The sequence below is a fragment of the Rhodamnia argentea genome, chromosome 2, assembly GCF_020921035.1.
Source record: "Rhodamnia argentea isolate NSW1041297 chromosome 2, ASM2092103v1, whole genome shotgun sequence".
Taxonomy (NCBI): Eukaryota; Viridiplantae; Streptophyta; class Magnoliopsida; order Myrtales; family Myrtaceae; genus Rhodamnia; species Rhodamnia argentea.
Genome location: NC_063151.1, coordinates 1,448,245 through 1,461,625, shown reverse-complemented (window position 1 = coordinate 1,461,625; position 13,381 = coordinate 1,448,245). Strand labels below are relative to the sequence as shown.

The following is a 13,381-nucleotide window of genomic DNA, read 5'->3' as shown; positions in this document are numbered from 1 at the left end:
AATCAAGCGGGCTAAGAAAATCCGATCCATAAGTCGGTGGGTCCAATGTCGATTCGGCCTAAATTTTAAGTCGGTCCAATTGAATGTATCGTGCCATGCCAATTATCGATAGAATTTAAAAGGAATGGGGCCAAAATGTGTTGGTATATAACGTTCGAACCAATGTAGGTCCAGATTCAGGCTTGCACGCATAAATGGAGTCACGCACTGCACATGGAAAAACGGTTTCGCCGATCGATAACGTCACCGAATATAGATTGTCTTTGACCAATTCCTTGCTCGTGCAATTAGTTAGCATGATTTTCCCCTACACTACTTGAGATCCAATGATTCCAATCCATCTAGGTTTACCTCTACCGATTGGCGGTGACTCTAGTCTGGTATTTAAGTTTATAGGCATCTTGAATTTCGTAAATTACTCGAAACTTAAGATTTTGGAAGATCTAGGATCCGAGGCGCCTTAACCGGCAGCAACTCCTGGTTTGCACAATTTACGGTGCTACTAGTAATTGGAAGAGAGCAGAGGGGTATTTCGTGATGGCTTATCGGCCACTACATTTATCTTTGCCGAAGCGCCATCTTGTAAATGAGATAAAGACTAGTATTTAGATTGACTTGCAGTTTTTATCTCAGTGAAAAGACTGTGGAATAAGCGCTTTGATTAAGATTCGAGACACTTGAAACTTTCGCGATATACAAAGTTTAGTGCGTAGACTCACCTATATATTTTCATGGCTGCACCCGTGAGTTTTATAGTATTTCACTATTATATTAGAAATTTGGGCTTATTTCATCTTATCAGTGTCTACAAATATCATATGTTAAAGTAGAATCATTAACGATTATTCATTATCTCCTTTAATTAATAATGGTCGGGCCGGGTCACAAGGCCCAGCCTGCCCACTGATTGGGCATCGAACTTTTGTCCAGGCCCACCTCATGGTCCTAGAAAGTCAACACCTCTATGTTAATATTTCCTTCACATTTTGAAGCATTTAATAAAATACAATCCAACGGCGAAGCGCGACAATTAGAAAGAAACTCAAGAACAATGTGAAGTTCAATGCTCTAGGGTAGGGACCTTAATTTTAACTAAGAAAAGATAGCAGGGTATGATATATGTCCTTCGGTACATAAAAGCTCCCCAAGGGTTTGGGGAGGGGACAAGATCCGATTCAGAGGTGAAGATTTTCTCCCGTGGATTTTGGGAACTCAATCCCAAGGCATTAACCAAGGCTAAGCTGCTGTCGGACTCGAGAACCAGGGCTTCGTGTCTTTTTGAGGATGATGATAAGTGAATTAGGGCTTTTAAAAGGGCAAAGGGCTCCTGCCACCGTCACGAACGACGACGCCACTGATTGCACCAACTCCGTTCGTCAACCTCCCAGCGGAATCGCGACGGACGCAAGCGATTGAGCCATCAGTAGTTCCAAGTCCGTAAGGTTCGTCTATATTTATCTTAAGGGCACCACTGCGGTGAGCTTCAAATCCATGAAGAATGGGAAATTTCTTAAAAAAGTCTTAAACTTTTCACACTTTTATCAATTCAATCCTAAACCTTGTAAATTTGTCAATTAAATCTTAAACCTTTTCATCTTTTGCCGATTCAATCCTATTGATTGAAAGTCGCCGATGTGGCACCGCCAATGCTGAAGTGGATAAAATTTAATAATCTATATAAAAAAAAATCGATTATTTTTTTTATTTTTTTTCTATTTTTGGCTTCAAGGCCCGCAGCCTCGCCGGATCAGATTCGGTAGGGGTCGCCAACCCCCTTTGGCCCTTACGCAGGCCCACGGGCAAGGCCGTCGACCCTTGCCAACCGGGGTCGCCGACCTTGAACCCTAGAAGCCCTAAATAAGGGTCGCCAGCCACAATGCAAGGGCCGCGAACCTCTCGGTCTTCAAAGGAAAATAATAATAAAAATAATAGATAAAAGATATAAAAAAATAAAAATAATAGATAAAAGATAAAAAAATAAAAATTGTCCAATATTTTAGTAATATATATTTTTAAAAAAAATTCTTATGAAGTGTTTTAACAATATGGGTCGAATCGGGGTATGTGTCAAAAAATTTGTACTGTATATACATAGGTCATAAACGGGTTAGTGAATTAATTTGGGTCGAACCATATATGGCCCGTTTCAAACTCGATTGACCCATCCGTTTGACAGATCTAGTCTCAACCAACATGCTCTACATAAACTGTAACCTAAAATCTGAAAAGTCAAAATTACTTCAAAATTAGCAATATTATCACTATAATCAAATTTAATGACCGAAAAGAACTGTAGGAAAATTCGAAAATGAAATGGGCAAATTTATATATTTTCCTGAATAGTCAATCGCACCGTTTAATGATGCTTTTTTAATTTTGTCCGTCCACTCTTTGACGAGTTAAAAAACGAGGTCTGAGTAAATCTATTTTGACATTTCTCGATCGGGCAAGCAGTGATTTGGACATTTCTAATTTCTAAGGTGTCACTTTATTTCTATATGCTTTATAACCTCTTGGGGGAGCGATTGAGTGGACACGTGGCACCTATTTTTCTGTAGCAGGTCGTTGTCCGGCTGGCAAATTGGACCCTGATGATTTTCGCGTTACGACAAGCAGCCACTCGTTAAAACGAAGATCTTATAATGCGCAGACTGTCCACGTCAGATAATTGCCGAATTGTTTGACGCTGACGTGATTTTGGCAGTCTATATGGCCGTGCATGGTTTTTTTTTTTTTCCAAAAATCAACTTCTACCCAGAAATTAATTTTTTTATTTAGAAACAGAAGTTGATTTTTTTTTATTTCTGTTCCATAAGTTGATTTCTGATAAGAGAAATTTATTTGGCAACGATTGCAAATTTCTACTTCTAAAACATTATTAACACAAGATCTTTTATGAAAAATTATTATCGATGAGCCAAAAATTTCTGCTTTATTTTTAAAAAATTTGAAATTTATTTTTAAAAAATAATTTTTATTTACTTGTTAAAAATGAAAATTTATTATTTATATTTTACTCGGGAAAACGGCGACTCAACGATAGATTGCGGCAACGGGTGACACGGTCGTTGATAGTTGGCAACCGGGCGTGGGGTGGTCCGAGGTTGGTGGCGGCTAGTGATGGTTCGCAGGTGGCTGCAGTGGTCGATGGTTGCGGGCGGCGATGGGAGGTGGTTTTTGGCGGTAGGGGGCGATCGCGGGTGGCGGTGTGCGACGGTTGGCAAAGGTTTGCGGTGGGTAATAGTTTATGGTGATCGCGCGCGACGGTCGGCAACCGATGCGGCCGGGCGGTGGGTGACGGTGGTCGCGGGCGATGATGAGCAGTGGTGGTTGGCGGAGGCGAGCACGGTCTAAATGAGGGTGATGGCGTAATAAAAAGAGGGTAAGACAATAAATACTTCTTGAGTTGATAAGTAACTTCTTTTTAACTTCTCAATCTGGGGAAAAAAATAACTTCATGAGTGAAAATTCACTTCAAAAGTAGAAATTTTTTTCAAAAATAAAATTTTTTACCAAACGGATTTACGCTTCAAAAGTTACATTACCAAATGGATTTCTGCTCTAGAAGCACTTTTGGAGCATAAATTCACTTCTAAAAGTGTTATTATGCGCACTCTTAAATATTGCAGTTGCTACCCAACTTTGTACCTTTGCGACAAGCATATTAGCCTAACTTTGACTTACAAATTTCTCGAACATTAATTCCGGTTCCGATCAAATAAATCTAAGATGGAAAACCCATTTGAAACTTGATGTGACAATCCAAGTGATTGATTTAACATTTCTCGGAACACTTAATAAGCATATTTAGTTTCGAATAATCTATTTTTTAGAATCATGATTTTGCATAACACGTGATTCATTTACCGTGAACTGTAAATTTCTTTAAGAGAGAATAAAAAAAAAAACATATCCAAATTTTCATTCGGTACTTGAATTTTCATTCCATAACAAAGAAAAGAAATCTCTATTTTTGAAATATATCTTTCGAATCCGAAGGCAAAAAGCCCATTAGAGTACCATCATCTCTTAGGAAAATCCTCATGCCCCCAAATCCTCCACAAACCCTAATCCCTTCAACAGCCGGTAATCTTGCAGCCGTTGGCATCCGCCGCGCCTAATAACTTTCCACCGATGTCCCACGTCAGCACCTTTGTATCCATCCCCGTCCGCCATCAATTGCAAGGGGAGATAAATCAAATTACAGAGCCTAGTAATTTGTTGGGCTATACTGTGCAAGTTCACTATCTATCATTATGTCGTGCTAGTGGTCCAATTAAATTTTTTGTGACACTCAGAGTCAGACCCGCTAGTTATTAAAGCGAGCTAGCTAAACATAAAATCAAAACCGAACTATCCATTGATAAAGTTTAGTCGCCGATTTAATAGCGGAGCAAACGCAACCAAAAAGCGGGTTCAAATTGGGAGTGGCCTCCCTCGTAGTTCTTCCTTTTTCCGGACATGGTGGTCCATGTTTCACGATTATCAAAATCTACAGTTCACATCCAACTCACAACACGTGTGGGTCTTCACACTTTGACAATTCACCATGTGGACAAATACGATCACAAGCCACTAATTGGGTAGGCTTTAGATGTCGTGCGCGGATGGACGATGGACCAACATGGTCAACGTTTACCGTAACAGTGGCAAACCTTTCAAAGATACGGAGCCGTCAATCCATTTACGCTATATATATCAACTCGCCCTCGCTGAGATCCACTGCACTTGTCCTTCGCCGCCGGGTCCTTATGGCTCCATCATCCTCGCTCCTCCTCCCCCTCTTCCTCTTCCTCTTCCTCCGATCTTGTCAGCTCTCCACCTCGGCGCTGCCCAGTCTCACCAAAGGCGCGTCCCTCTCCGTCGAGAACCCCGACGACGTCCTCGTCTCCCCCTCTGGCGCCTTCTCCGCTGGCTTCTTCCCCGTTGGCGACAACGCCTACAGCTTCGCCGTCTGGTTCAGCGACCCCCCCTGCTCCGGTGCCGCCTGCACCCCCGTCTGGATGGCCAACCGTCAGTTCCCCGTCAACGGCCGACGCTCCTCCGTCTCCCTCCTCCACTCGGGCAACCTTGTCCTCACCGACGCCGGCGACGTTGCCGCCGGCGTCTGGTCTTCGGAAACCAGCTCCCCCTCCGCCGCCGAGCTCCACCTCAACGACACCGGGAACCTCGTCCTCGCCGACGACAGGGGCGGCGTCCTGTGGCAGAGCTTCGACTCGCCGACCGACACCCTCCTCCCCCAGCAGCCTCTCACCAGAGACACGTTCCTGATCTCCGCTCGGAGCCGGTCCAATTACTCGACCGGGTTCTACAAGCTCTACTTCGACAACGACAATGTCCTCCGCCTCCTCTTCGACGGCCCGTCGATCTCGAGCGTGTACTGGCCCTACCCGTGGGCCCCGAGCGCTCAGCTCGGCCGATTCCTCTACAACAGCAGCCGCATCGCTGTGCTCGACCCGCTCGGCCGCTTCCAGTCCTCCGACAACTACTCGTTCTCCACCTCCGACTATGGCGTCGCCGCTGTGCAGAGAAGGGTGACCCTCGACTTCGACGGCAACTTGCGGGTCTACAGCCGCGAGCCGGGCCCGACTGGCTGGGCCGTGACGTGGGAGGCGATCAGCGGCATCCCCTGCTTCATCCACGGCGTGTGCGGCAACAACAGCCTCTGCAGCTACGACCCGGCCAAGGGCCGGAGCTGCTCCTGCGTGCCTGGGTACGTCCCCAAGGTCCCGGGCGACTGGTCGGCTGGCTGCGTGCCCGATTTCAAGTTCTCCGACGGGTGCGTCGCCGACGAGATGGGGTTCGTGAAGCTCCTGTACATCGATTTCTATGGGTACGACTACAACAGCATCGAAAACACCACTCTCGAGAACTGCCGGCGGACTTGCCTGCGCCTGTGCAATTGCCGAGGATTCCAATACACCGGGCAGACTTCCGGCACGTTCAATTGCTACCCGAAGATCGAGCTCCTAAATGGCCACAACCTGCCCAGCTTCACCGGCGAGTTCTTCATCAAGGTCCCCAAGAACAAGACCTTCACCGAGGACCAGCTGGTGAAGAGGACTCATTACAGTTGCTCTCCCGCCCCGGAGGTGGTCTTGGACAGGACTTATGCCAAGAAAGGCAAAAACGGGGCGCTGAGCTTCATGCTCTGGTTCGCCTGCGTGACCGGAGGGATTGAGATCGTGGTGGTGTTCTTGGTGTGGTTCTTCCTGATTAGGAACCAGCAGGACGTCGCTTCTGCGCACCAGAGCTACCTCCTCGCCGCGACCGGGTTCAAGCGGTTCACCTATGACGAGCTCAAGAAGGCAACGAGGAATTTCAGCAAGGAGATCGGGAGAGGCGCGGGCGGGATCGTGTACAAGGCCCTATTGCCGGATGATCGGGTCGCGGCGGTGAAGGTGCTCAGCAATGCCACAACAGGAGAGGCCGATTTTCTTGCCGAGGCCAGCACGATCGGGAGGGTGAACCACATGAATCTGATCGAGATGTGGGGTTACTGTGCAGAGGGAAAGCACAGGCTTCTGGTGTACGAGTTCATGGAACACGGGTCGCTGGCACAGAACTTGTCGTCACCGGAGCTCCATTGGAAGAGGCGGTTCGACATCGCGGTGGGTACTGCAAAAGGTCTAGCTTATCTCCACGAGGAATGCTTGGAGTGGGTTCTGCACTGCGACGTGAAGCCTCAGAACATACTCTTAGACTCCGATTACCAACCAAAAGTTGCTGACTTTGGGCTCTCCAAGCTAATGGACCGAGGGAAGGTGACGAATTCCGATTTCTCGAGAATCAGAGGAACCCGAGGATACATGGCTCCCGAATGGGTCTCGAATCTGCCCATCACATCTAAGGTGGACGTCTATAGCTACGGCATTGTCATGTTGGAGATGGCGACGGGAATCAGCCCGACGGCGAGCGTGCACTCGCTGGAAAGCGGAGGGGACGCGAAGCAAATCCGGCCCGTCCCGTGGGCGAGGGATAAGATGAAGGAACCGGGGAGGACGGGGTCCCGCGTGGAAGAGATGGTGGATCCGGCGCTCAGGGGCGATTACGACCCGAAGAAGATGGAGATGTTGATCAAGGTGGCGCTCAAGTGCGTGGAGGAAGATAAAGACGCGAGACCCACCATGAGCCAAGTGGTGGAAATGCTTCTGAGGCATGAGAATGATGGCTAGATTTAGCGTGCGAGTGGAAGCGGGATTGAGTCCGATGTTAATAACTTCGCCAAGGTTTGCATTCTTGAGGATAACACGGATTCTGTCCCCGTTTGTTGGGCTTGGTCACGCGGATCTCCAAGCAGGAGCGTTTCAGTTTTGTCCTCCCAAAGCGATTCGTCCCTCACAATTTGTATTTATTTCCTAGATTTGAGTTCTTATGGATCCGATCCATTGAACATGAATTTAATAAGTCATCGACGAAGTTGAGTCGAATGGGGACAAGTGTTTGCTAGTGGTGCCACGTGTACATACAGTTTTGTGAACTCGCTCAATGATAGGCTAAGAAAACTATGCTCTTTAGGAAGTTGTCTGTGGTCAATCCTGTCATCTGTTCAAGAGCACATGCATGGACATACAAGGAGGGCTTAAATGAGTTTGGACTTTACCCCGAGAAAAGTCGTAGATCGCTAGATCCAGTCGATGCTGTTGGCTCTTTCTATCTCCCTCTCTCTATCAAAGTTGACATGGTAGGATATGATGACCTGGTCATCGCTAACAACCGAATAATTACTGCATTTAAAGAGAAAGAAGAGAGGGCAATGGGTAGATCTCGAAGAAAGTGACGGGAATGTACGGAGTGGGGTTCCCTTTAGGATAAAAGTAGAATATATGCAGGGGTGACAGACGATCGAGACCAACATTATCCGCAAACAAATCGGCATACGCATTTCTTTTTTGTCGAGACAAGTTGACGTAGAGTTGTCCAAAATGGGCGCGCACCTCTATCATCAATTGTTCTAAGCTCACGCTTTTCTTTCCCTTCGAATTTTATGTTAAAAAATACCGCTGGAGCCGTCCCGCACATGTTCACAGTCAGCTAAGACGGGGTAATCACAAGAAAATGCATGATTTCAATAAGATGCTTCCGCTCTTTTGGGTCTATTTCAGCAACATTGTTTCTCCTTTCTCATTTGCACTATGTCTTTGAATCAAGGATACATCGCCGACAAGTCGATCCCTTTTCCACATTCTTTACACAGGCAAGTTTCGTTTTTAACAATATAAGCTATCTATTGTTGATTTTAACTGGACCTTTTATAACCATATGTAGAGCATAGTATTGTTAATGGTACAAAATCACGGTGTAGATACTAAGTTAACTACAAGTGCAAGGATGAGCCCAATAATTAGATTGAAGTAAACAAAAGTTGAGTTATGATCAACCTCGACCCGAAGCTCACAAATGTACGGCTTCGACTCGGAGCGAAGAAATGAGTGTCAAAATCTCATCTGCTTTTTTATCTTTAGAGTCGAGCCGGTAATTCTTCAAGTGTCCATTCAAAACCAGTGTGGCGTTCGTTTCAACGTTTCTTATTTGAGTGTCAAATGTTTGTAACTTCCCTTCGATGTCAATACCTCGGTGATGATTGCTTTCTAGTGATTTCCCTTCCAGTATTTGTGCTTTGATTTCCCTTTAATTTTGTGTTTCTTCGGCCAAATTTCCTTTCATTCCTCCGTTGTTCCTTTCATTTCCGGTCCTTCCACTTCATTTATCAAGCAGTTTATTTGTTCTATCGTTTAGATCAAATTAGATTGATCTTTTTCATCTTTGCTTTAGGGAGTTGGCACGCATTAGTCGTGCACTTACAACTTGAACGATATTCGAAAAACTTGCTTTACGGAGAGCTGAAGACTTTGTGGTCGAGCTAGAACCATAACCTTATTGTATGAAAAACCAAACCTTTGATTATTTCTTAATCGCCTATTTGTCAAATTTACTTTAGGTCCGATCGGCACCAACCGGTACTAAATGTAAGATCATTTCTCGCTGGCAAAATTTTTCGGTGGACATAAATGATTCGATCTATTTGACCAGTTGTGACATATTTATATCAAATGAAAATTTAGTACTCATACCCGACCCAATCCAGAATTCATTTTGTGGCAACTTTTCTCCTTAAATTCTTGCCTTTAAAGAGTGGACTGCTTGATAGACCGACTTATCAAGTTAGTGAGGGAGCTTAAGAATTAGGTTATATCTGGGGGGTGTGAAGGTGGTGGTGAAAGTTTCGATTTCATCAGAAGTGCAATTTCTCATAATAGTGTGAAGTTGCGTGCTAGAGATTGAAGAAAACCTAACGATTGCGGAGGAAGGGAGAAGGTCGTGAGTCATGGAATCTAAGAGGGAGAGAGAAGAGACTGGAGAGGGTTGAGTCCGACCTATTTATTAAATAGGTTGAAAGTGACTTGATAACAAACCCACTAAAACCCATCTCCCCCACCCCCGGTCTCCTTAGGGTTTCCTCTCCTTTCCCTTGTAGACGCTACCACTTGCGGTGCATCCCAGAGGGAGAGCCTCCCTCCCTCACTGCTCTCCCTCTTCTCTCTTTTAAAGTCATCTTTCTCTTCTCTCTCAATTTGTACTGAGAGTTTGACTGTGTGAATAAATTCCTATAGCTGATCTTAGGTATACGTGAAGACCAGTTCAATCATTCGTCCAATCGACAGCCACCGAAGGTGATTTTCATGACGAGACTCTACAACTCTTTTGAAATTAAGTCACTCTCCTCTTTTGATTTAGATTTGGTCAAGTTTGGGGGTTTTACTCTCCCGAACTCGACCTAGATAAAGATTTGAGAGTTCTTTACATGTATTTGATATGTGTTTTGTCTATATTTTGATGTTGGTGTTTCTGCATGGTGATGGTGATGAGGACGTTGAGTTTAGACGCACACCGCAAGTCGTTGCAAATAAAGTAGGAGATTTCGACTTGTGTTCATCACTGAATTTAGAAATCTCCGCATGTGCTCATGATTGTTACATTGGTAGACAAACCGTGTGTTGTAATTATGGGTGTTAATGGCACAACATTAGTGAGACGTTACTTCATTCACGTCTCTTCAGTTCCTACAGCAGAACGAGCAGTCATTGTTGCAGTTATGGGTGTTAATGGCCCCACAATGTACCTTCAGTTTCTGCTGAAGCTATTTCTCTTTGATTTACGTGAAGCAGCTTTAATGGAGCAGTTTAATGGACGCATTATGGATTAGTAAATGGATGCGTTGATTGACGCATTTCTTCAGCCTTCATGCAGCAGTTACTTCTCTTCAGCTAAGCACTAAAAATCCAATAATAATTCTTCAGTTCACGGATACGTCTCTTCTTCAGTTCATGTGCAGCAACATTAATGGAAGCATTGATGGATGCCCTTAAGTTCACGAGAAGAAGTGTTATTGGCATTAAGAGATGGACGTGTCTATTCAATTCTCTGGGATTGTTTCTTAGAGAAAATATCGAAAAGTAGTTCTTGGCAGATCAAGTCATACTGAATGACAATTCTTCTTTAGAAGTCACTCCTCTAAGTATGCCAGTATCGAGAAGTGTTCCATTGAGTCCTGTTTGTATAATGCTAATACGAACGGGTTTGAGGTGTTGTATCTTGGGAGGCATAGTTCGCGAAACTACTCAGCACCGTTGGCATGAACTAATTGTCTTAAGGAGATTCGGTTAGCCACACCTCACCTCCTGTTTAATTTGATATAATTTTTTGGCTATCTTTATTAGTCTATTTTGATTGTAACATTGGTGTATTCTTCACTTGTATTGAAGAATCATTCGAAAGGTTTATTCATTTACATGATCTTTGTTATTATTGTTACTTTAGTACAACAAACAATGTCACTTATATTTCCAATACGTTTACGTGTGTTTGTATTCCAAATAATGTTGCACGTTTATACATTACTTTTTCCCAACACCATGCCAGAAACAAGATAAAAACAGCTAGTGGACTTTCCACTAAGGTGCAAAGCCTTGGCTACTCCTCCACCTGAATAAGCTTCCGGGGAATCATGTTTGAAAAACGTTACCTGTGATTGGCTTCAATCGACCACAATAGGCTCCATTAGGGCGTTAAATTGGACGGAACAAACAGAAAGAAAGAGAAAAAAAAATGGGAGATACATGACCAAAAAAAATTCACTAGAGAACGACCTTCTCAAAGCTGTGCAAGAACATTAGCGATCATGCATTCACGCGCTTTGCACATAGCCTCCAATGGCTCTCTCTTGGGCATTGTGAGTCCCGTCCCCTCCGACAAGTCCACCGGCTCTTCGCCGACTCGTTCCCACTCGAAGCACTGAAGAAGTGCAGCTAGGCCCAAACTCACCACTCTGTTGGCAAGGCCGGCACCTGGACAACTCCTCCTCCCCATCCCAAACGGCAACAACCGGCCAGAATGATCACCTTCCAATCCCTCGCACCTCTCTGGTTTAAAACTCGTGGGGTCATCCCACACTTTTGGGTCTCTCTGAATTGCCCACGCATTTACCAGGATCATGGTGCCTCGGGGCACGTCGAACCCGCCGACCGTGCAATCCTCAGCAGACTCATGAGGAACAAGGAGTGGCGCGGGCGGAAACAATCGCAGCGCCTCGTTGATGATGCTTTGAAGGCGAGGCAGCTTGTGGATGTCTGCTTCGTCAGCTAGACGGTCTCGGCCAATAACGTGGTCTAGTTCTGCCAGAGCTCTTTTCATGACGTCCGGATGGTTGAGCAGGAGGGACATGGCCCATTCTATTGTCGCGGCGGATGTGTCTGTGCCCGCACTTATCATTGTCTGCGGCCATTTGTGTTTGAGAAATTAACTAAGTATATGCTCAGTTGTTTCAAGAAAATATTTGAACTTGTTTTCGAAATTGAAGAACAACCTGGTTCAGTCGTAAAGAGGCAAATGCAAAGGAAAAGATTCAGTTGCCTATGATCGTCTTGTCTTGTTCATGGAAGGTCCAAATGTTTTTTTTCTTTAATTACATATAAATTTTTTAGATTTTTATTTATTTAAAAGAAGGGTACGAGTCAGATTCAACCCAATCCAATCCAGTAATAAATATTACAGCGTTTAAGTCAAGTGAATAGAAGACGTCTCACCAGGACATGGCCTTTGATGATGTCGTCCGAGTAGCCCTCCGACAGCATGGCATCGATCATCGTCTTGCTCTCCACCTCTTGGCCGCCGTCCCTTCTCGACCTCAACTCGTCTATCATGCCCTGCAACATCCCATCGGACCTCTTCGCCACGTCCACCATCCTCCGTTCTCTCCCCTTGAAGTCCACCACCTTCCTCAGCGCCGGCAAGAAATCTCCCGGGTCCGTCCCGCTCAGCTCGAATGTCTCCTTTATCACCTCCCTGAACTGCCCGGCCATCTCGGCATCGCCCGCGTTGACGGCCGCGCCAAAGTAGCGCTTCCCAGAGACCATCCTCATGATGATGTTGAAGGACAGCTCCTGCAACCTCGACCTCATCTCCACCCTCGCGTAACCACCGCCCCCGGCGGAACCGGCCGCCTCGTAGAGGCTCCTCAGTAGGAGCCTGACTTCTTCCTGCCGGACAGCGAGGGAGCCGGCGAGGCGATGTGGAGAGAGGATCTCGAGGGCAGTGAGGCGGCGCAGGTTGCGCCAGTGGGGGCCGTAGTGGGCGGTGCCCATGGTGGTGTTGCCGTAGCCCATGATGTGGCCGGCGAGCATGCGGGGGCGGTTGGCGAGGACAAGGTCGTTGGTGGTGAAGCACTCCTCGGCCGCGGACGGGGAGGATATGACCACCACGGGCCGAGAGCCGAAGGAGAGGGAAAGGACGGGGCCATAGCGATGGGAGAGGGACTGGAGGGTTCGGTGGACAGGCTCTTTTATGAGGAGGAGGTGGCCGATGATAGGGAGTGAAGGCGGGCTCGGCGGGAGATTTCTCTTGTCGCTTCTCTGCAATATGAACAGGAAGAGAAGGAAGAGGACGGAGGTCGCGGAGAGGATGTACACCCACGCGTCTTCCATATCGCCACGTTGTAGATGTAGAAAGAGACAGAAGAGAATGGGGGAGAGAGCGCTAACAGGGAAGATGTTTTATAGGGGACGTCGGGTCTAAGCTTTTCACACTTTAGATCATATTTAAATATTGAGTAATGCTACGTCTCATCATCTCCAGGATCACCGTCTTCACGGGGTCGACTCGGCAGTAGTCATCGTTCTGGGTCGGTCGATTGATGAATTACGAATCGATGAACAATTATGTATCGAGAAAAAGGAAGATACACTTGATGATTGGGTTCTAAAATTGATGAAATTAATCCCTTAACGACAACCCAATTATTTCCGAACTATAAGAAGAGCAAGTGTTAGATTGACAAAATAAAATAAACAACCGGGAATAGATTTTCAATTAAATTGCATTG

General features: G+C 45.8%; 2 protein-coding genes across 2 annotated transcripts; one reads left to right on the top strand and one right to left on the bottom strand.

The window, feature by feature from the left end:
* The first annotated feature begins 4,674 nt into the window (after positions 1-4,674).
* On the top strand, positions 4,675-7,298 carry LOC115746349 (putative receptor protein kinase ZmPK1). The gene has a single exon (XM_030682069.2). It carries the CDS (start codon positions 4,752-4,754, stop codon positions 7,173-7,175), a length of 2,424 nt encoding a protein of 807 aa, XP_030537929.1. The 5' UTR covers positions 4,675-4,751; the 3' UTR covers positions 7,176-7,298.
* A 3,733-nt stretch (positions 7,299-11,031) lies between these two features.
* On the bottom strand, positions 11,032-12,998 carry LOC115746389 (cytochrome P450 81Q32-like). Its single transcript, XM_030682135.2, has 2 exons — positions 12,087-12,998; positions 11,032-11,775 (listed from the first exon to the last, which is right to left on the bottom strand). The coding sequence occupies exons 1-2, from the start codon at positions 12,981-12,983 to the stop codon at positions 11,155-11,157; spliced, it is 1,518 nt and encodes a 505-aa protein (XP_030537995.2). The 5' UTR covers positions 12,984-12,998; the 3' UTR covers positions 11,032-11,154.
* Positions 12,999-13,381: the final 383 nt, after the last annotated feature.

Excerpts from the sequence above, each read along its gene's own strand:
- LOC115746349 (XM_030682069.2), top strand. The coding sequence starts at position 4,752 with ATGGCTCCATCATCCTCGCTCCTCCTCCCCCTCTTCCTCTTCCTCTTC.
- LOC115746389 (XM_030682135.2), bottom strand. The coding sequence starts at position 12,983 with ATGGAAGACGCGTGGGTGTACATCCTCTCCGCGACCTCCGTCCTCTTC. Across the intron at positions 11,776-12,086 it reads TCATCAAAGGCCATGTCCTG|ACAATGATAAGTGCGGGCAC; the intron begins GTGAGACGTCTT and ends AAATGGCCGCAG.